Below are 20,943 nucleotides of genomic sequence, written 5' to 3'. Positions count from 1 at the left end.
CAGTTACACGAATGTCACCTGAGTTCGAGTCCCCAGTCCTAAAGATCAGGCGACAAGCCCTTGTTAAAAATACACATTCCTGTGGAAACCAGCTAGTATCCACCAATGAAGAATGGGTAAACACAATGTAGTCTGTCTATACAATGGACTAGGATTCGGCCACAAAAGGGAATGATTCATGCCATGCCTTGAAAACATCAGGGTCAAGTGAAAGCAGCCAGACACCAAAGGCCACATAAGCTGTGAGTCCCCCTTCATAAAACGTAGAGTAGGAAAATGCATAGAGACAGAAAGATAGGTTAGAGATTACCAGGGGTTGGCGGTCGGAGGAGGGAGAGAGTAGGGAGTAATTGTTTCATGGGTACAGAGTTCTTGTTCGGGACGATAGAAAAGTTATGAAAACCTTCCCAAGGTTAAGGCTGCACAATACTGCATCATGCTCATAAAAGTGGCTAAAATGGTAAATATCCTATATGTTTTACCAAAATGAAAACCCCACACTCCTTCCTGGGCCCCACACCGACCCGTGAAATCAGATTCTCCAGCCCTGGCCTCCAAGGAAGACAGACAAGGGCCTGGCAAGATCAGGGGCACAGCCATGTATGCTGTCAAAAGCACGGGCATGGGGAGGCTTGGGACGGCAGCCCCGTGAGGCCCCTGGAGGAGGCCCTGAGGGGTTTCCGTCAGTGATCCTCTGGGGTTGACTGGGTACCTGGTGGTAGTCTTCCATGTACTTCAGGTGACTCTCCTCACAGATGAGCAGGTTCAGGTACTCCTTCCAGTCTGCATGCACGGCCTCCATGTGTGCCTGCCAAGAGAAGGGGGCAGGGAACAGGTCACTGCTTGGCAGGTGTGTGGGATGCCCAGGGAGGAATGGCAAGATTCTGGAGCAGAAAATGATGGGGGAGGGGGCACCTGGCATCTTCCTGAAAGTGGCCCCCTCAGAGGCAGCCAGCCTCTTTCCAGGCATGGGAAGGAGACAAGGGACATGTTGAGGAGCCAAGCAGGATTGCCATGTACAGGTACTTGGGTTGTACACTGCACAAGGGACAAGCAGGGGCTGCATCTCCCCAAAGGGGTGTTTTTAAAAAATTCATACAAAGGCATCCCTCCCCTCCCTAAATTCATTTCCACCCAGAACTCAGAATGTGACTTTATTTGGAAACAGGATCCTTGCAGATATAGTTAAGGATCTCAAGAGGAAATCATTCTAGATTTAGCATGGGCCCTAAGGTCCAATGATTGATATCCTTATAAGAAAAGGAGATGACATACAGAGACACATAGGGGAGAAGGTTATCTGAAGACAGAGGCAGAGATGCAAGTGATGCAGCCACAGACTACTGACGACCTCTAGAAGCCAGGATGCAAGGAAGGATTCTGTTCTAGAATATTCAGAGGAAACGAGCCTGTCAACATCTTGATTTCAAACCTCTGGCCTTCAGACTGAGAGAAAGTTTCTGGTGTTTAAAGCCACCAAGTTTGCAGTCACTGGTCACGGCAGCCCTAGGAAACTATTACAGGTACCGTATGGCTTTCAGAAGTCCAGGGGCCAAGGGATGAGATAATGAAAGGAGACAGGGTCAGACAGAGGAAGGAAAGACAGCGAAATGGAGAGACAGACAAGGATGCAGGACCCCCATCTTGGGGGCTGCCCCCACCCAGGGCACACGCACCTCTATGGAGTTCCTCCCGGGGTGCTCGGCGGCCAGCAGCTGGTCACCCTCGCTGTGCAGCTTGTTAATTCTCTCCTCTTTGGCCTCCAGGTTCCGGTTGATGAAATTCTGCAGCGGGGGCAGGGGAGGGGGCTCAGCGCCCAGCTGGTGACCCTGTGCTCCCCACCAACCCTGCCCTGACACCCCAGGCCCCCAGGCCCACCTCATACTGGCGCCGGCGGCTGGGGTAGTCAAGGTTGCGGTCACTCCAGTCATACTGCATGCGACCCTTGGCCTGCTGGTCCAGCCAGTACAGCTCGTTGGTGCAGCGCTGCATGTAATCCTGCAGCGTGCTCAGGTGCTGCTGGCGAGCCTGTGATGCCGCCTGCGGGGGGCCGGCGGTGGCGGGGGGGGCAAGGACAGGGCTGAAGCCTCCTTCAACCCTACCCCTTGGGCTGGCTCTGGCTGATGTGTGGAAAGCCCAGCTCCACACTTCCCTGCTGGACCGCCTTGGTCAAGTCACCTGACCCTCCGAAGCGCATTTGCTCGCTCAGCAACCGTCTATGGCACAGGTACTAAGTGCCGGGCTCCGCTCCAGGCTCTGGGCATGGAGCAGTGAGCCAGACAGACAAAACCCACAGGGAACAGTCTAGGGAGACTCGCGTTTCCTCACGCGCACAACGGGGACGACAACAGCACTGATCTCATAGGCTACAAAGACTGTCAAACGGTGGCTCAGTGGGCTGAGTGTCTGCCTTTGGCTCAGGTCATAATCCCGGGTGCTGGGATCAAGCGCCACAGAGCCCATATCGGGCTCTCTACACAGTGGGGAGCCTGCTTCTCCTTCTCCTTGTACTTTCTCTCTGTCTCTCTCTGTCAGAGAAATAAATAAAATTCCTTTAAAAAGGCGTCTGGGTGGCTCAGTGGGTTAAGCCTCTGCCTTCGGCTCAGGTCATGATCTCAGGGTCCTGGGATCGAGCCCTGCATCGGGTTCTCTGCTCGGCTCTCTGCTTCCTCCTCTCTGCCTGCCTCTCTGCCTACTTGTGATCTCTGTCTGTCAAATAAATCAATAAAATCTTAAAACAAAACAACGCATTCCTTAAAGGCTTTGAAAAGGCAACTAGACTACGCTTGCTTATAAAGCGCATGGCAATGTACCTGGCACAGAGACGGTGCTTAGTAAAGAAGAAAGACGCAGACCGCAGGATGGGCTGTATCCAGGGGACCTATTAGGGCTTTCCACAAGCACAAACTGGGACACCTCTTAGGTGGGGGCCCGGGGTACCATCTTCCCACTCAACCCCTTTCATTCTTGTTGAAACCTTCACCGCACACGCTTCCTGTGCCCCCACCTCTGGTTTCCCACCCGCTCCTGTCCCATTTCCCAGCGGGGCTTCTCACCAGCAGTTTCTGGTACTTGGCCTGGAGTTCGCTGTTCTGCTCCTGTGGACAGAGCCAAGGGCAGGGGTCAGGGCGGGGCTGCAGGTGTGAGCCCCTCTCCCCCAGGGGCCAGGCCCCCAACACAACCACACGTACCTTGCCCCCATCTTTGGCCAGGTGGGGCCCGATGGCCTTGACCTCATTGTGGAAGATATTGTGCTGTTCCACCTGGTGGTCCACCAGCGGCAGGTCCGTCCCAAAGCTCTGGCTGCTCAGTTTGTCCTAGGAGGGTGGGCGAGGAGGCGGCCCGCGAACGGTGGGTGAGGCCCTGGGACGTGCAGCCCACCCACCCCAATGGCCAAGAAGGGAGCCCAGGGGCCCCGTGAGAGATGTGGGGAGTGACGGTCACCTTTACCGCCGCACCTACATGTGTCATCTCACTGTAACCTCAGAGGCCCCCACAACTGTCATTTCCATTTCACAGATGGGGAAATGGAGGCCTGGTCAGGGGAGTCGCTTGCCCAGGTCACATCACTAAGAGACGACTGCTGGCCCAAGCAGCCGGCCAGAAATCTGGCCGCTCCTCCTAACCTGCCCGGGACCCCAACAACCAGGCTTGGAGAGGAATCCCAGGAGGTTCCCAGTCTCCAACACATCTGCTGGGTGACACTGGGCTGGGTGCTACACCTCTCTGAGCTTTGCCGTCTGCGCTGACGCAGCCACTGAGAAACCTCGGGGACGTGACCCTCCGCAAGGCAGGACCGTGGGACCCATGAAATGGTGGGGTCCTCCCTGCACACGGCTGAAACCGGGGCCGTACCAGCTTCTCGTCCACCAGCGCCGCCCAGTTGACCTGCGGGTCGACCTCCTTCACCACCAGGTTGTAGATCTGCTTGTGTTTCCCACGGAGGCTGGTCACGCGCTCCTTCAGCTGACGGATGCTGGGCAGGGAGAGTGGCCAACCTGGTTAGTGGGGCCGGTTGGCAGGCCCACTACCCACGCCCCTTCCCCCAGGAGGGGCCTCCCACCCCAGACACTGGCCTGGGGCTTTCTGCTCAGGGGCTTGGAAGGACAGGGACCAGGGCCTTGGGTTCCAGACCATCACTACATCCTTCCTCACCCTTCCTTCCCCTATCAGTGTTTCCCCGGGGCCTACTCTATGTCCAGAACCATAGAAGGTTCTGGAAGAAAGAGGCAGGTCCACTGCTCTCCAGAGCCCACCGTGGGGCAGGAACCACAGGGGTAGTGTGGGCCATGACAGGAATGACACAAGGAGTCATGAGACACCCTGAGACCCTTGCGCCTGCCAGGGTGGGGAGCAAGAACCAGGCAGGAGGCGTTTTGGGGGCTGGTTTATCCACATCTGAGCTGAGGGGAGAGCCATGAGCACAGGAAACTGGCTGGACATCAGGGAGTGGGAGAGCGTGCTCAAGGGCTTGGAGGTCAGACAGCATCACGGTCAGGGACCTATGGTCACACAGGGACCAAAACGGGGGATGTCAGAGCTGAGCCTCAGTTTCCCGGGCTACAAAATGGGTCGCCATGAAGATAACAAAAAGCATTTGGCATGTACTTGCATCTAGTTAGCCCTCAGTAAAACTTGAGTTGGGCTCCGGAATGCTGAGCGGTCTACAGCCCTCCTGCCCCGTCCCAGGAACCTGGAGCAGAGGGGACTTACTCCTCGGCAATCATGTCTCCCTGCGGATGCTTCATGTGCTTGGCGATGGCCGCGTCCGCCTCCAGCACATACAGCAGCTTCTCCGAGTCTGACACCTTCTGCAGGGTCACGTCCCGGTGCTCGGGCTGTCGGCCCTCCTGCAGCCGGGCCAGGTCCTGTGAGAGTCAAGACAAAAAAGGGGGCGGCGGATGGGGACTCAGTGGGCACTGTGGGGGTGGCACGGTGGGAGCAGAGGGCCAGCAAGGGGTTCCCAGTCCCACCTAGCCTCTCCTCTGCCTCTCGCCAAGCAGCCCAAGCACTTCGCGTGGAGGCTCGGAGACACAGCTTCCAATGAAGAGGCCTGACCCTGCCCAGTCCAGTCAGATAAACAGATAAACCTCACAAAGGTGATTCCAAGTTCATACAAGTTGGTGTTTACCAAGGAAACACACCAGAGGTGGAACAGCAGGGAACTGCTTTAGATTCCGTGGTCAGTGAGCCCCTTTGGAGGCACTGACACAAGCTAAGAACTAAGGATGAAAGAAAAGAGTGTTCTAGGCAGAGGGAACAGCCTGTGCAAAGGCCCTGAGGCAGGAAGGCAGGCTGTAGGAGGAAACTGTAAGAGGTGCAAGGCAACAAGACCCCATCCGTCCTTAAGGGCAATGCCTCAGGGCTCTGAGAGGACGAGATAACAGAGGCGAGGGCAGTCATCTGTCACTGACGGGGCTGGATGGGAGCTGACCACGGCGGATCTGGGGCGGCGTCTGCAGAAATGGTGTGAGTCAACAGAGAAGGCGGATTTTTGGGAGGTGTCGCTGATGAGTCCAGGGCCTCTGCTTGTTTAGGGAAGAGCAAGGACCTGGCAGTCAGGACAGCAGGTGTCTAAACAAAGCCTGTTAGCTCACTTGGTCAACATTCCTGCAGCCCAGCCACACGCCATGCGAGGCCCTGGAGACCCCAGGCCCGCACGGGAAGCGAGGACAGGCCGGTGACTGGGCTGAAGACAGACCATGGTGGTAACACAGGGGGCCTCGAGGAGCCAGTGTCCTCCCCTGAAGGGTCTCGGCGTCCCCACCTCTGCCATGGGAATAAGGAAGAGGCGTCCAAGTGACCCCAAGTGTAGGGTTCCACTTTGCCCAAATCCGTGGAGACAGGAAGTAGATGCGTGGTTGCCAGCGGCTGGGGGTGGGGGGGACTGGGAACAGTAAATGAGCACAAGGATTCTTACTAGGGGATGAAAATGTTCACAAACCCATTTATGGAAACGGCTGTGCCACTTGGTGAAGTTACTAAAAACCACTGCATTGTACACTCGAAGTGGGAGCTTCTCCTGATACGTAAAACACACCTCAATAAACCTGTTAAAAAAGCCAAAAGAAGTGAGCGAAGGGGTGTGCTTCCTGGCCTAGAGGAAAGAGCAGACGTCCCCTGAGAAGAAAAGGAAGAAGAAAAAGCCTCCCAACCCCAGGAAGGCTGAGGGGCAAGTGAGGCCCTGCGCGTCAGGGGCTTGGAGGTGATGCCCAGCAGGGCCTGGACCATCTCTCCGGCCTCATGCGGAGAGAAACATCGTGGTTCTTGGCTCGGGTGGGACAGTCTCCCCTCCATCCCTTCCAGCTGATCGGCAGCTCTCCTGGGCACTCACAGTGTCAAAGATTAATTCTGCAAACGGGGAAGTAAATTAATCATTACCTCATTCATGCAAGAGCTGTGTGGGAATACAAGCTTGCTTGAAACGCGCTAGCCGGGAGGAGAGAGAGAACATCGAGCTGAGAGATGCCGCGTTCAAGGGTTCACAGTCGGGCAAAACAGATCGATGGTGACGGAGGGGTCAGCGTCGTGGTTACCTCTGGGGGATACGGATTGGCAAGGTCCACGAGCAGCTTTCCGGGAAGTGTGCTCTATCCTGATCTGAGCATGGTCCCCTGGGTCCCTACGGACGCAAAGGCCCTTAAAACGTGGATGTTTTCTACAGACCTTATGGAATGTACACTTCCAGTAAAAGGTTTTTACAAGTTAAAAAAAATCATAGGGACTGATGGAGCTTATAAATCACAGGCATGTTGAGGGGGCAGATGACTGATAGAGCAAATCCAGCAGCAGGGACCAGCAGAATCTGGCGGGAAGGGGTACAAATAATCTCTGTGCAGTTCGTGCAACTTTTCTGCACATTTAAAAATTTGAAGCGGGGGCGCCTGGGTGACTCAGTGAGTTAAGCCTCTGCCTTCAGCTCAGTCATGATCTCAGGGTCCTGGGATCGAGCCCCATATCAGGCTCTCTGCTCAGCGGGAAGCCTGCTTCCCCCTCTCTCTGCCTACCAGTGATCTCTCTCTCTCTCTCTCCCTCTTTCTGTCAATAAATAAATTTAAAAATCTTTAAAAGAAATTTTTGAATAGACAAACGGCCATATATTGTACAATTCCGTTTATATGAAACCGAATATGAATGACCACAAGCAAATTCATAGGCACAGGAAGAAGCAGATGAGGGTTTCTGGGGGCTGCAGGGAAGGGGCATGGGGAGGGACTGCTGTTGGGTACGGGGTTCCCTTTGGGGGAAGGGGAATGTCTTGGAACTAGGAGGAGGCGGTGGGTGCCCAGCCCTGCGAACGGCCCACAGGCCACTGACTTGCACCCTTTAAGTGGTTCACCCTACGTTCTGTGAATCTCACTTCAATCTAAGAAAACAGGAACATTGAGAAGAACTTTGGGGTAATAAAATGAATAGTGACATCTTCTAAGAAGTGAAAAGATAGAAGGAAAAAAAAGAAAGCAAAAGATTTGTCCATATGGTCGTCCAAGCACGGCTTCTATTTTCAGGTTTGCTCATCTGAAGTTAAAAAACAGTCCAAAATTATCCCCCAAGTACAGCCTTGTTACGGTGAGTCATTACTCTAAGCGAATAAAAATGAGAGCTCGAGACCCTATCCACGCTCGCTCGCTCTCCTTCACACACGCACACAGGAAAAGGTCAAACAGATACACCAAAAGGTTAATAAATGTTAACAGCTGATACATCTCTCTGGTGCTGGAATTATACAGGATTTCAATTTGCTTTTTATATTTTGTTTATCAGCCTGAAAGATGTGTAACAAACCCATATTACTTTTATTAGGACGAAAATGGACACACCCAAAAAGCTGTTTTCATTTAGGAAAGAAACTAGCAGGCGCCACAAGAGGAGGGGAATGGAAATTCAGCAGAGGAGCTGGGACAAGGCTGCGGCCTGAGGGGTGAGCTGAGGGGCTGGCGAGACTCTGAGGCAGGGAGAAGCTGGCAGAAGGGCAGGTGACGGCAGGAAAGGAGTCGGGGGAGGGCCCCTGGCAGGGAACAGAGAGCGCGCCCCTCGCCTTTCCTGCTCGTTCCCACACTGCCATTCCTCACTCCTGGCTCTGCCATCCCCAGCCCATTCCATCCCTCTGGCTGCCTGTGGACTGGTCCTGGACCAGCAGACCCGAGCATGGTCGAGGGAAGCGGTGGGGGGCGGTGGGGGGGGGCAGCCATAGCTGGGCCAGGCCTTGAGCTCGCTCATGACCTGTTCACCCTCTGGCCCCCATTCCTCTGGACCTGCCTCTTGGTCACCTCCTGGGTAGGAAGGCGGATGAAATACAGACCATCCAAATTTCAGATAAACCATGGATAACTCTGTAGTGTAAGTATATCCCAAACACTACATGGGATATACGTCTATGAAAAAAAATCACCTGTGTTCCAAAAGTCAAATTTAAAGTACACCCTGTATTTTTATTTGCTAAATCTGGCAACCCCACCTCTGGGATGCCTCTGGGGCTGGCTCTGTCACAGATGAGTCACCTCGTTGTCTCTGAACCTCAGTGTCCCCAGCTACAAAATGGGTATAAGCTCAACCGCACTGGGCTGGCGGAGGGTGCAAAGGGACGGTCGTCCTGGCAGCTCCCAGGCATCCCGCCTGCTACAGGTTGCTCAGGAGAACCCGTGGCTCCGAGTGGCTGTTAGCCCACGTCACAGAAGAGGGAAGAGAGACACAGAGAGGGAACACGATCTGCCTCGCTACTTTCTCCCTCTTCTCCGTGCAAGGAGAATCGCATGCTTCTGAGGAACGGCAGGGGACGTACAAGAAGAATGAGGGTATCGATGATCATACCGAGCCCCGTGATAGACCTGCATAACCTCGCTGAATCTTTACGGCAGCAGAGGGGATGAGGATGATCGCTTTTACCCTGTTGGAGGCAATCACACACACACAGAGAGGTACGGCCACTTGCCTCAGGTCACACAGTAGGGGCAAAGCTGGGCTGCTAGCAGGACTTGGTTCCTGAGACCATAGCTCCCCTCCAGACAAGGTCCACGAGCTGCAGGAACTTAGCCCCCAGAGTCGAGGGCTGATACTCACAGCAATAATGAGATTTCTCCATCTCAGCACTCCTGACCTTTGAGGCTGGATCACTCGGGGGAGGAGGGACATCCTATGCCCTCAAGGGTGTTTACGAGCATCCCTGGCCTCCACCCACGAGATGCCCGTCCACCCTACTACCCCAGCTGTGACAGCTAAAAATAACTCCAAATGTGGCCACAGGTTCCCCGGGGGTAGGGCAGAATCCACCCCCTCCCCAGTAAACACAGTTGGGTCGGGCAAAACCCTGGTCCCAAATGGGGCTGACAAGATGGCGGCGGGTGGGGGGGCACTCACGCTCTGCATCTTGGCCTCCGTGTCCACGATGTTCTTCTCCACCTGGTCGGCATTCTTCTGCAGCTGCTCGATCAGCTCTGACAGCTCCTTGTTAGAGATGCTGGGGACGGAAGACAGGAGGTGGGCTGGGGCCAGCAGGGCGGGCCGTGTCCCCACCAGCCTCAGCGGGAGCCTGGCTGCCCACCCCGTCTCCTGCACCCCCCATTCCGGGCCGACATCACCAAAGCCACAGAAACAAAACAGCTTGGGGCGAGTTTCTATTTTTACATGGCAAAACACCTTTCCTATGGTTTTTTTCCCCCCATATTTTTTACTGAGATAGAATTCACATGCTGTGAAATTCACCCCCTTAAAGCCTGTAATTCATTCAGTGGGTGTTAATAGATTCACAAGGTTATACTGATGTGTGTCGGGCCCTGCCTCTGCTGTTGCGTCCTTTCAACACCAGAGAGGGAATGGAACTTGGCCAATGTCACCCAGCCAGCCAGTAATGGTCAAGATTAGCACCTAAGGGGCGCCTGGGGGGCTCAGTCAGTTGACTGCCTTCGGCTTAGGTCATGATCTTACGGTCCCAGAATCGACCCCCACATCAGCTCAGCGGGACATCTGCTTCTCGCTCTGCCACTCTCTGTGCTCCCCTTCTGTGCTCTCTCTTTCAGATAAATATATAAAATCTTAAAAAAAAAAAAAATTAGCACCTAATTCCCCAATGTCCACTGAAAACCTTTCTGTATTGACTCCACCGTAGAGCCCAAGCACCCAGAGGTTTCATTCTACCTGCACTCATTAAGCACCCGCTATAGGCCAGGCCCAGCACCGTGCACAGAGAAAGCCTCACCCTCTGACAGGTCACCCCCTAGATGGGAGGAAATCAGCATTTACAGAAATAACACACGACTGAGATAGGCATGAGGGGCTCAGGATGCCCAGGGGAGCCTCAGGGCTGGCCGGGTGGGGACGCGACTGGTCACTGAACGTTTCCTGGAGGAGGTGGGGAGCGGCTAGGTTCTGAAGAATGGGGAAGAGTTTGGGGCTCACGGGCAGAAGGCTTCAATGACAAGAGGTCACAAAAAGGTGGGTCCTGGGCATGTCCATTGTGGGGGGCAGGGCAGGGCTCTGGACCCTCAGGCAGAGGGCGGCCACCACCTTTTCCACAGTGGACTTCTTCAGATCGAGGCCTGGGACCCACGTCCTGGGACACGAAATATTCAGATTCCCAGGAACTAACCCAGCCCCTCTGGATCTGGATCTCCAGAGCTGGGCCCGGGAAGCTGTATTATTATTGCTCTGGTTATTACGGGTTCTCCAGGGGACCCTGATCCCCTGTGGAGTTTGAGGTCCAACACTTGCTGGTACTGCTGGTAAGCAGGGAGGGGGGGTGTCTCGGGGGCAGAATTGGGCCCAGCCAACAGAACCTATGAGTCTGTCCACCGCGTCTCAAACCCTGACTGAGAGTTTGCTCTGTGCCAGGCCTGGATGCACGGGAGCCAGGGCCCAGGGGTGGGAGGGAGGGAGAAACAAGACCCAGGTACCCTCTGCCAAGTCAATCAGGGAGGCAACATTTCCCAAAGTGGGTCCCAGGAACCCCAATGCAGTAAGTTACTCCCAGAATGTAGGCTTTATGAGTCAAGGCAGCTAGAAAAATCTGGACCCTTGAGAAGTCCATGAGCCTGGAAAGGCTCTGAGCAGTCCTGCAGTGCAGAAAGCTGGTATTCGGTGGTGAGGAAGGGAGTGCTCAGAAGGGACTCTGTGTGAGGGATCGGAGCAAGGAAGGGTAAAGGCTGGGCTGCCAGGGCATGGACTGAGCCCACAGCCCTCACCCCCCTGGCTGGTCAGACCACATGGGGAGCACAAGTCCTTCCAGGCCCCGACCCTCCACCAAACCACTGATCCTCAGCCTGGCCTGCGGCACTCAGATGTGGCGAATCTTAAACCAAATATTTAACCCACAACTGCTCAAGCATCATCAGGAAGCCCCCGTGTGGATTCGGTGGGGGTCGCTGGCTCCGTGCAGCCCCACTTCAGGACACGGGACCAGCTCCCAAACCAGCCCCTTCACTGGCTGCGAAATGTAAGCAAAGTGCCTTCTGGACCCCAACCTGGGCTGGCCCATTATTCCAGCCAAATCCTAGCACCAGAAAGGGGACAAAATGGGGGGAGGGTGGAATAACCAGGCTCAGGAACATGGTGTTCCTGGCAGAGGACAAAGGAGGGCTCTGTGGGAGCTTCTGGCCAGACAGGCATGGGCTCCAAGTCCAGGGGACCATGTGCTGCCTGGACCATCTCAGGCAAGCACCTTACCTTCGAGATACCTCCGCTTCTCCGTTTGTCTACAGGGGATGCCCACCAAGGGATTGTGATAATTTGGTACTTTCCACGCACGCTTCGCCAGACATCAGACATGTTCACAGGCACTTCCCCAACAACATCCTCACCCTAAGCCCCAGGGGAGGGCTGTGTGCCCCTTTCCAGGGACTTTATAGGAAACCAAGGCTCAGAGATGTCAAGGTGCTTGTCCAGCATCATACACCCAGAACTCTGCTCAGGCAGTCTTGTTCCAGAGGCCATTTCATCAAATACGGGGCTCACAGCTACTCACAGGGGTGCTGGGAAAATCACAAGCACACATACGGCAACCACCACCATCACCAGAATAGTATGAGCTTGTATTTACTTTCCACATGCCAGGCTCTCCGCTCACTTCTTAATCTTCATTACAATCTTGTGAGGTAGGTGTTGGCCCAGGGGGTCAGGATATTATTGTTCCCCTCTTTACAGATGTGCAAATGGAGGACCAGAGAGTTTCAGTAACTTTCCTAAAGTTACACAGTAATTAAGTGTTTGAGCCAGAATTCCAACCCAGGCAGGGCCCCAAGTCCATGCTGTTAACAACCTCCTGTGACAATCCTGCAGGGCTCCCAGGACATCCGAGGCATGTACTGCCAAGTACCCTAGACCACAACAGGATACCACTTCTCACCCACCAGGATGGTGATAGTCAGAAAGACATATTACAACGATATGGTGATAAGGATATGGAGAAATCAGAATCCTCATTCACTAGAGGGTGGGAACTGTAAAACAGTGCAGCTGCTTTGGAAAGCAGTCTGGAAGTTTCTTAAAAAGTTAAACATAAATGGGGCGCCTAGGTGGCTCAGTGGGTTAAAACCTCTGCCTTTGGGTCGGGTCATGATCCCAGAGTCGTGGGATCGAGCCCCTCGTCGGGCTCTCTGCTCGGCAGGGAGCTACTTCCTCCTCTCTTTCTCTGCCTGCTTGTCATCTCTGTCAAATAAATAAATAAAATCTTTTTTTTTTTTAGGATTTTATTTATTTATTTGAGAGAGAGAGAGGAATCACAAGTAGGCAGAGAGGCAGGCGGGGGAGGGGGGAAGCAGGCTCCCTGCTGAGCAGAGAGCCTGATGCGGGGCTCGATCTCAAGACCCTGAGATCATGACCGGAGCCAAAGGCAGAGGCATTAACCCACTGAGCCACCCAGGCGCCCCTAATAAATAAAATCTTTAAAAACAAAACAAAACAAAAAGCCTTTCCTTTAAAAAAAAAAAAAAAGTTAAATATAAAGTTGCCACATGACCCAGTACTTCCACTCCTAAGTATCTACCCATGAGAAATGAAAACACAAGCCCACACAAAAACTTGAATGAAACACGAATGTTCATAACAGCACTATTTACAATAGCCAAAAAGTGGAAACAACACAAGTGGTCATCAACCAATCAATGGACAAATGTGGAATATCTGTACAACAGAATATCACTCAGCGAAGAAAGGAACAAAGCACAGATATCTGCTATAGCGTGGGTGAACCGCAAAACCATTACGCCAAGTGAAAGCAGCCAGACACAACAGGTCACCTATGGTAGGATTCCATTTCCATGAACTATCTAGACCAGGCCAGTCCATTGAAGCAGAAAGCAGATTAGTCATGGCCGGGGCCGGGCTGGGACTAGTAAGTGAGCACTGAAGGGTATGGGGTCTTTTGGGGGGGTGATGAAAATGTTCTAAAATTGATTGTGATAGGGGCGCCTGGGTAGCTCTGTGGGTTAAGCCTCTGCCTTTGGCTCGGGTCATGGTCCCAGGGTCCTGGGATCGAGCCCCTCATTGGGCACTCTGCTCGGCAGGGAGCCTGCTTCCTCCCCTCTCTCTGCCTGCCTCTCTGCCTACTTGTGATCTCTGTCTGTCAAATAAATAAATAAATCATCTTTAAAAAATTGACTGTGATACGGGCGCCTGGATGGCGTAGTTGGTTAAGCAACTGCCTTCGGCTCAGATCATGGTCCTGGAGTCCCGGGATCGAGTCCTGCATCAGGCTCCCAGCTCCATGGGGAGTCTGCTTCTCCCTCTGACCTTCTCGCCTCTCATGCTCTCTCTCACTGTCTCTCTCTCAAATAAATAAATAAAATCTTTAAAAAAAAATTGATTGTGATAGTTGGGTAATTCCATAAATATACTAAAAACCATTTAATTGTATACTTTAACCCACTGAGCCACCCAGGTGCCCCTAACTGTATACTTTAAATGAGTGAATGGTATGCTTTGTGACTTACATCTCATTAAATCTGATACTAAAAAAATTGGCAAGAGCCATTGTCTGGCAAGTGATAGGGGCTTGTTTCTTCTTCCCTCACCCCTTTTAGCCTTCTTCCTGCCTTCTCTCCTGTTTTCCATGGAGGCTAGACCAGCTCCAGGCTATGGCCAGCTGCCTAGAAGATGCTAGTTAACACACAGGAAGTTGACTCTGTGCCCACCAGTGCTGAGCAAGTCACATATAGATGAGCTCCTTTGATCCCACCACTGCTGAAGCTGCACCGTTCTCCAATTTTGCAGATGGGGAAACTGAGGCATTGATAGAAGAACCGCTAAGAAGAACTTGGCCCGAGTCCCATTACCAGGAGACAAGGAGAGCTGGGGATCTAATCCAGGCCTCTGGGGCACAGTCTTAGTAATTTTGCCTTTTGGGTTTGGCATCATCAGGAATGAGAGGCCCCACAGGGTCCTGCGTTCCAGCCAGGAGTGCAGGAATGCAGGACCGTGGGCAGGTCAGGAACGTGCAGGGAGGAGACGGAGATCCCAAAAGGACTGGGAACTTGCCTGGCCAGTCCAGCTTTTCATCTCACTAATAAGACCCACGGGGACAGCCAGACAGGGCATCAGCCCGACCGATGAAGACCAAGATACAGCCCTTCCCCACCACCCCCGTCCAGTCCTGTCCCACCCACGGAAATGACAATCACCGGCATAGCCAGGAAAGCCGAGGTGCCCGCACCCCAGAGAAGGGAGACGCGTCGGAGTGACATGCTGGGAGAGGGACACACCCGGCCTCCTACTTCCTCAGAAGTTTAACACGGACACAGGTTCTCAGGGCAAGTGGCCTTTGGTACTAGAAGGTGGCTTGGAAGTCATCCAGCCCCACCTGCTCGTTACACAGATGAGCAAATTGAGGCCCTCAGAAGCAAAGGCACCTACCCGAGATCATACAGGAGGCAGCTGGTGCCTGGAGTCAGACAGGGTTCAAATCCTGACTATACCCGCCATTGGGGTAAGCTTGGAGGAGCTCCTTTATGCTTCTGAACCTCTGTTTTACCATCAGTAAAGTGGGGATAGTCCATTCCACCTAGTCAAGTAAGGTGGGTGGGGGACAGGTCAGGAGCACTACTAGAAACACCTGAATTGGGTTTCAAAGGCCACTCTGAGGTTCAAGGACAGAGCTGGAGGTTCAGGGCAGCCTCAGGAGGCCCAAAAGCAGATTAGAGATCATGTAGCTTCACAAGTGGAAATCTCCCCAGTTTCTACTGGGGCCGAACCAGTGCGGGGCATGTAGGAGACGTTCAACACGTACTGTTCGGTGAAGGACCTCGAACAACCCAGCACACCGGAGAGGCCTCACAAACGGTGAGGATGGCGGCTCATTCACACAACACGTACCCACTGCCCTTGTACTCCCCCACAGGGGGTGCCATTCGCATGCACCTGAGCCCTCGTGTGGCTCCCTGAGCCACGGACTGGGCTCTGCCTGGGGACCCCTGCTTGCCAGTCATGCCTGGTCCCACAGAAGAGGTTTCTTCTGAAAATCAGTGAACTTACAGTGGAGAAGACAGAAGGCTCACTTCCCCAGGGGAAGGCATATCAGCACGGCAGAACACCTGACCCCGGGGACCAAGGAGGACAGGTTCCAAGGAACCCTTCTCAGTGTATGACTCCATCTCATGGCTAGAGGCCAGCAGACAAGCCCAAACCGAGGGACGGTCTACGGCACACCTGACCAGCTCCCCTCAAAAGTGTCAAGGTCACAAAAGACAAGACTGAGAAACCATCAGTCTGGAGGAGCCTAAGAAGACGGGACCGCTGACTGTGACGTGGGGTCCTGGACCAGAAAAAGGACATGAGGGGAAACCCGGGGAGTTAGAAACAAGTTTTTAGTTGAGTTTTTAAAGTTTCCTTCCAGCTTTCTGGGTTTTCCAGCCAACCCCTACAGGACATCTTGGTGATGGGAATGGCATCTACCATGCCCACCTGTGTGCAGGCAGGGAGGAGGTGGGGCCATGACCCAAGACACCACTGGTAGGTAGAAGCCGGTAGGACTCAGGATTCAGCTGTCCCCACGACGGTCCCCTCAGTCCAGCCCAGCCTGGCCCGGCCCTGCCCAGGTGTTGCTGTATGGGAGGCATAAGCCAGGTTGGGGGAATCCTAGGCAGATTTGGGCCCGTTTCTCCAGAGAATCAGCCCTCATTTTCTCCTCCTGGGCTGAGGAGGCTGGGGTCTGGCATGGGCCCGGGAGGGCCAGGGTCCTGTCCAAGGTATGCCAGGGAGCCCCATTTACATGGCCTCGTCTGTATGCGAGACTTCTGGCACAAGGAGGAAAACACGGGGTGCAAGCCGGCCAGGGGGCTGCCTGGCACCTCCCCAGAGCCCTGGGCTGGGCTGGAGGACACACTGAGGGACAAACAAGGGCCTTTTGGGTCTGAGCCTGCAGGCGCCAGCCTAGAACAGGTGTCTCTTTGTGTCCCAGGCTCCACTCAGAGCCCTGCAACAGCAGGGAGAGAGCCTGACAGCTTGAAAAGGCGTCAGGTACCCCCGTTTGGTCCCCGGGAGTTAGAAACTCAATAACCACAGTCCAACCTGCTCTGCAGGAGGCCACCCAAGCCCAGGAGGTCAGCAGCAGCCTGGGGAGGTAGTGTGCAGGCCAGCAGGGGTACTGTCCAGAGAAGTGGGGACACGAGTGGGGACCAGGTCATCTAGACACCACGGACGGAGTATATGAGCAGGAAAAGAACACAGGCATCACAGGGGACCCTAACCACCCTCATCCTGCTGCCCACCTCTTCTTGCTTTAATTTCGGGAAGGTGCTCCCTGCCCCTTTCCCTGGCTGGAGGGGCAGTATGGCCTGATGGTTAAGCACCCAGACACATGGCAGCTGGCCTGTATTTGAATCCTGACTCAGTCCTTACTAAGCTGTGAATTACTTAGCCTCTCTGAGCCTCAGTTTCCCCATCTGTTAGTGGGGCTCATGGCAGTATGCCTGCCACAGTGCTTGGCCAGGGGTTTAAATGAAAGAGAGAGTGCCTGTATGGGTGAGCCCAGGCTCTCTGCCTTCACTTGGGGGTCACTGTCCAGGGATCTGGGCTCCTTTTAAAGAGACGATAAAAAGCCAGCAACGGAGGCCTGAAGACAGAACCCACTGGCACGGGGAAGCTTTAAGAAAAAAAAAAAAAAAAAGACCCAGGGCCGGCACACCGTTCACACTGATTCTCACACAAACCAAAACATGCTCTGGCTCGTCCCTGTGCTGTCGCCTCGCCCAGGCATGGGAAATTTGCAAGTAACATCAATATTTGGAAGTATCTCCTCCAGTCCCTGCAGGGAGAGGCTGGTGTACATACATGGGTAGTAAGGCTGCCGGGAGGATTCGGATCCCAGACCTGGTCTTGGGTTTGGGCTTAGAAAGAGGTTTGGGATTTGAAAGGTATGGTGTTTCCACTGCAGGGTTTCTGCTTTTCTAAGAATCTCCCCCATCTGTAGGAGGGAAACCACAGAATGGGAGAGCAGGGAGGGCCCGTCTACCTGGTTGTTCAAGCAGAAACCCAGAACCACCCCAGATCCCTCCCTTTCCCTTCCTTGGTTCCACCCAGGAACAGATCTCTTGTGCCTCCATCCTCCCTTTGCCCTGTGGTCTCAACCTGATCAAGGTTGCTACTTCTCACCTAGACCAGTGCAACAGCCACCCCCAACTGCCTCCCTGTACCCACTCTCTTTCTGCCTCCAGCCAGCTTCAGCACATGTCCACAATCAACCTGATCTTACCACTGTCTGGACTCCAACTTGCCACGGCATCAGAGCATCTCAAATGCTCTGAGAATAGAGTTCACACTCCTCCCCAAGGCCCAGAGGACGCCCAGACCTAATCCCTATACCCAGCCTTTTCTGCCTCAGGGCCTTTGCACCAGCTGGGACTTTGGTGGTGGGGGTCTCTATAGATCACCTCCAGGACCACCCTGGCTAAGACTTGGTTTATTGACTGCATGCCCAACTGACCCACTCAGTCTAACTCCTTCCCAAGCTCAGCAGCCAGCGGAAGGACCTGCTTCCCAGCCTCCTGCCTCCAGGAGAGACCCAGGCTCTCCAAGGACACCACGAATCGCCAACCCTCCAGCTAGCAGCGAGAGCCACCCTTGCTGCCTTCAGCTCTCTGTGCCCAAGTCATGCTAAACCAGTTGGCCCATTTTTCCTCTCTATCCTGCCTGCAGGGAGGGAAACTGAGTCATCCTGGCGCAGAGAAAGAATGTAGGGTCTGGTGTTGCTCTGACCCGGGCAGACTTAGCCTTAGTCTCTCTCTGCCTATTTTCTTGTCTGTGTAATGGTGATAAGAATCTGTCCAACCCCAGAGAATTGAGACAATTCAAGGAGATAATCCTTGCAAAGCACTCTGCATGTGGCAGTCACATGGCGGAGGCTCAGGATTGCACCCAAAACATCGCTCACCCCAGCAACAGGGCAATGAGTCGCGCAGGTGTCTGGCGTAAGCAGACGTGCTACTGCTCCCACCTACCTGAATCTCCTCATCCATTTATAGGGTTATGGTGTCTACTTGTGGAGAGGTGAACGGAAAGACACATTTCATAGGTCGGGAGCATCCCCAAATGGGGGTTTGTACTATGTGGCTTTGCATTCAAGGCCACTGCTGTCCCATAGAAATAGGCTGCAAGCCACATTTGGGGTTTAAATTTCTCCAGCAGCCACATGAAAAGAAAAGTCAAAAGAAAAAGGGGAACTTAATTGTTATATGATATGTTATTTAGTTAATGTAAGAAATTACTTTGACAGGTAGTCCATGGAACATTATTAATGTGTTATTTTACATCCCATTTTCCTATTACATCTTCTGAAGGCTGCCATGCAGGTTTTTTTTTTTTAAGGTTTTATTTGTTTATTTATTTATGTGACAGAGATCACAAGTAGGCAGAGAGGCAGGCAGAGAGAGAGGAAGGGAAGCAGGCTCCCTGCTGAGCAGAGAGCCTGATGCAGGGCTCGATCCCAGGACCCTGAGATCATGACCTGAGCCAAAGGCAGAGGCTTTAACCCACGGAGCCACCCAGACGCCCCACGCCATGCAGTTTTAAATTGCAGCACATCTTGCCTTATTCTAAACACACCTCACGTGGCTGGTGGTTCCCAAGCAGGATGGCAGAGTTCAGGCGATTCTGTGGCTTCTGGCCACTTTGCTACAAGCCCATTGGTTCTGCCATAGTAAAGGTGATGGGTGCTCTCAGAGGATCTAGTGGTCCTGCTCAGAGCCCGGTACCTAGGGACACTCAGTAAATGGCCATCCCTTTTGCTCTCTGCCACTCTCCCACCAGATCTACGCAGGCTGCCCTGGCACCTGCCCCAAGGCCAGGTCTGGTCTACAGATTCCCGGCTACTCGACTTCAAAACATTCCAGGGCTCCCAGCTGCACCCAGCAGAGCATGGTACCTGCGTGTAGAGGGCCAGAACCCATAAACCACAGCCTCACACCCTTTCCCAGGCCCCCAGAGCTGGAACGTCCTTGCCCCCGGGCCCCAGGGCAGACCCACCGGCATTTGGCTCATTCCCTGCCATCTCTCCCTCCAGGCTGGGCGAACAGCTTCTCTCCTGCCCTGGCCTCTTTCAGGACCTGCCGCCCTGGGGATGAAATCACACCCCCAGAGGGGTGCTGCAACTCTGCCATATGACCGTGTCCCTAGCTGTCCCTGCCTGCCGAGAACGGCTCTGTCTCCCATCAATCACAACTCAACTTTCTCTGTGTGTAGAGACAGAAAGTGGTGGGCACAAGGCATCTGTCTAGCGGGAAATGCTCTTCCTCCTTGGCCGGGGCCACCTAGGCTTCCAGGCCTCAGTCAGTCCCTGTGTTCCCCTTGACCACGTCTATCCATCCTTCCCTTTGGGGGTTAATTCTGTTTCAGTGGGTGTGCACCGGAGCAGGGGAAGGGTGGGCAGGAGCCATCGGTTTTGGAATGTCTGGAATGCATAAGAGTGCACACCTCTCCCCAGAACCAGCCTCACCCTTCCCAGAGCCCAGAGCAGGGACCTAGCTGCCTGCTGGCCAGGATCATCCTCTTCTGGGTCCTGCCTCCAGGGCCAGCCAGGGCAGGAGCGCTCTCCGGGGACATCCAGACCTGCTGGGGAGGTGTACCTCTGGTGCTGGGTATCCCTCGGCCCCCATTTCCTTTTGTCCCTCCCAGACATCTGTCCATCCCTGACACAAAGGCACACACGATAGGCACTCAGGAAATGAGTGCTAGACACTGAGGGCACCTGCTAGGTACCTACCTATAGCCCTCCTCAGCTCCTTCCCAACCAGATCCACTGAAATCTTACAGTCTGGGGAGAAAGCCACTCTTACAGTCATTGGACACTTCTCTCTTTCTAAAGATTTTAATCTTAAGTAATCTCTGCACCCAACGTAGGGCTCGAACTCACAACCCCGAGATCAAGATCATACGACACAAACTAAGCCAGCCAGATGCCCCCATTGGGCACTTTTCTTAATCCTGCCTTTATTAGACTATACACTTTTGGACAATAAGGATGTAGTCAGCTTTTTCTTTTCTTTTTAAGATTTTATTTATTTACTTGAGAAAGAGAGAGAGAGCATGAGAGGGGAGAGGGTCAGAGGGAGAAGCAGACTCCCTGCTCATCAGGGAACCCGATGTAGGACTCGATCCCAGGACTCCAGGATCATGACCTGAGCTGAAGGCAGTCACTCAACCCACTGAGCTACTCAGGTACCCTCAGCTTTTTCTTTTTTAAAGATTTATCTATTTATTCTATAGGTGGAGGGAGCCCAAGTGGGAGAGAGAGAGGGAGAAAGAATCTGAAAGTAGACTCTGCGTTGAACACAGAGCCCAGTGCTGGGCGTGATCTCACTGATTTCAGGACCACGAGATCATGACCTGAGCTAAAACCAAGAATCCAATACTCAACCGACTGAGCCACCCAGGCATCCCAGGACCGACTCATCTTTTAGAGGGCACTTTGTGGCCCTTAATTCCAGGCCTTGCACAGCTTTGGGGCTCAATAAATAGGTACTG

General features: G+C 53.7%; 1 protein-coding gene across 1 annotated transcript in view; it reads right to left on the bottom strand.

Moving 5' to 3' along the window:
* Positions 1-20,943, bottom strand: part of PPL (periplakin) — a 44,351-nt gene that overhangs the window by 13,002 nt on the left and 10,406 nt on the right. The window contains exons 2-9 of the mRNA XM_032327438.1: positions 9,358-9,457; positions 4,714-4,868; positions 3,856-3,976; positions 3,192-3,317; positions 3,057-3,098; positions 1,879-2,040; positions 1,677-1,784; positions 713-808 (exon numbers count right to left, since the gene is read on the bottom strand). Of these exons, the coding sequence (XP_032183329.1) occupies positions 713-808; positions 1,677-1,784; positions 1,879-2,040; positions 3,057-3,098; positions 3,192-3,317; positions 3,856-3,976; positions 4,714-4,868; positions 9,358-9,457 (910 nt within the window). The remainder of the gene's footprint in view (positions 1-712; positions 809-1,676; positions 1,785-1,878; positions 2,041-3,056; positions 3,099-3,191; positions 3,318-3,855; positions 3,977-4,713; positions 4,869-9,357; positions 9,458-20,943) is intronic.

This window comes from Mustela erminea, chromosome 20 (assembly GCF_009829155.1).
Source record: "Mustela erminea isolate mMusErm1 chromosome 20, mMusErm1.Pri, whole genome shotgun sequence".
In the NCBI taxonomy this organism is placed as follows: domain Eukaryota; kingdom Metazoa; phylum Chordata; class Mammalia; order Carnivora; family Mustelidae; genus Mustela; species Mustela erminea.
This window is presented reverse-complemented; position numbering and strand designations above follow the sequence as displayed.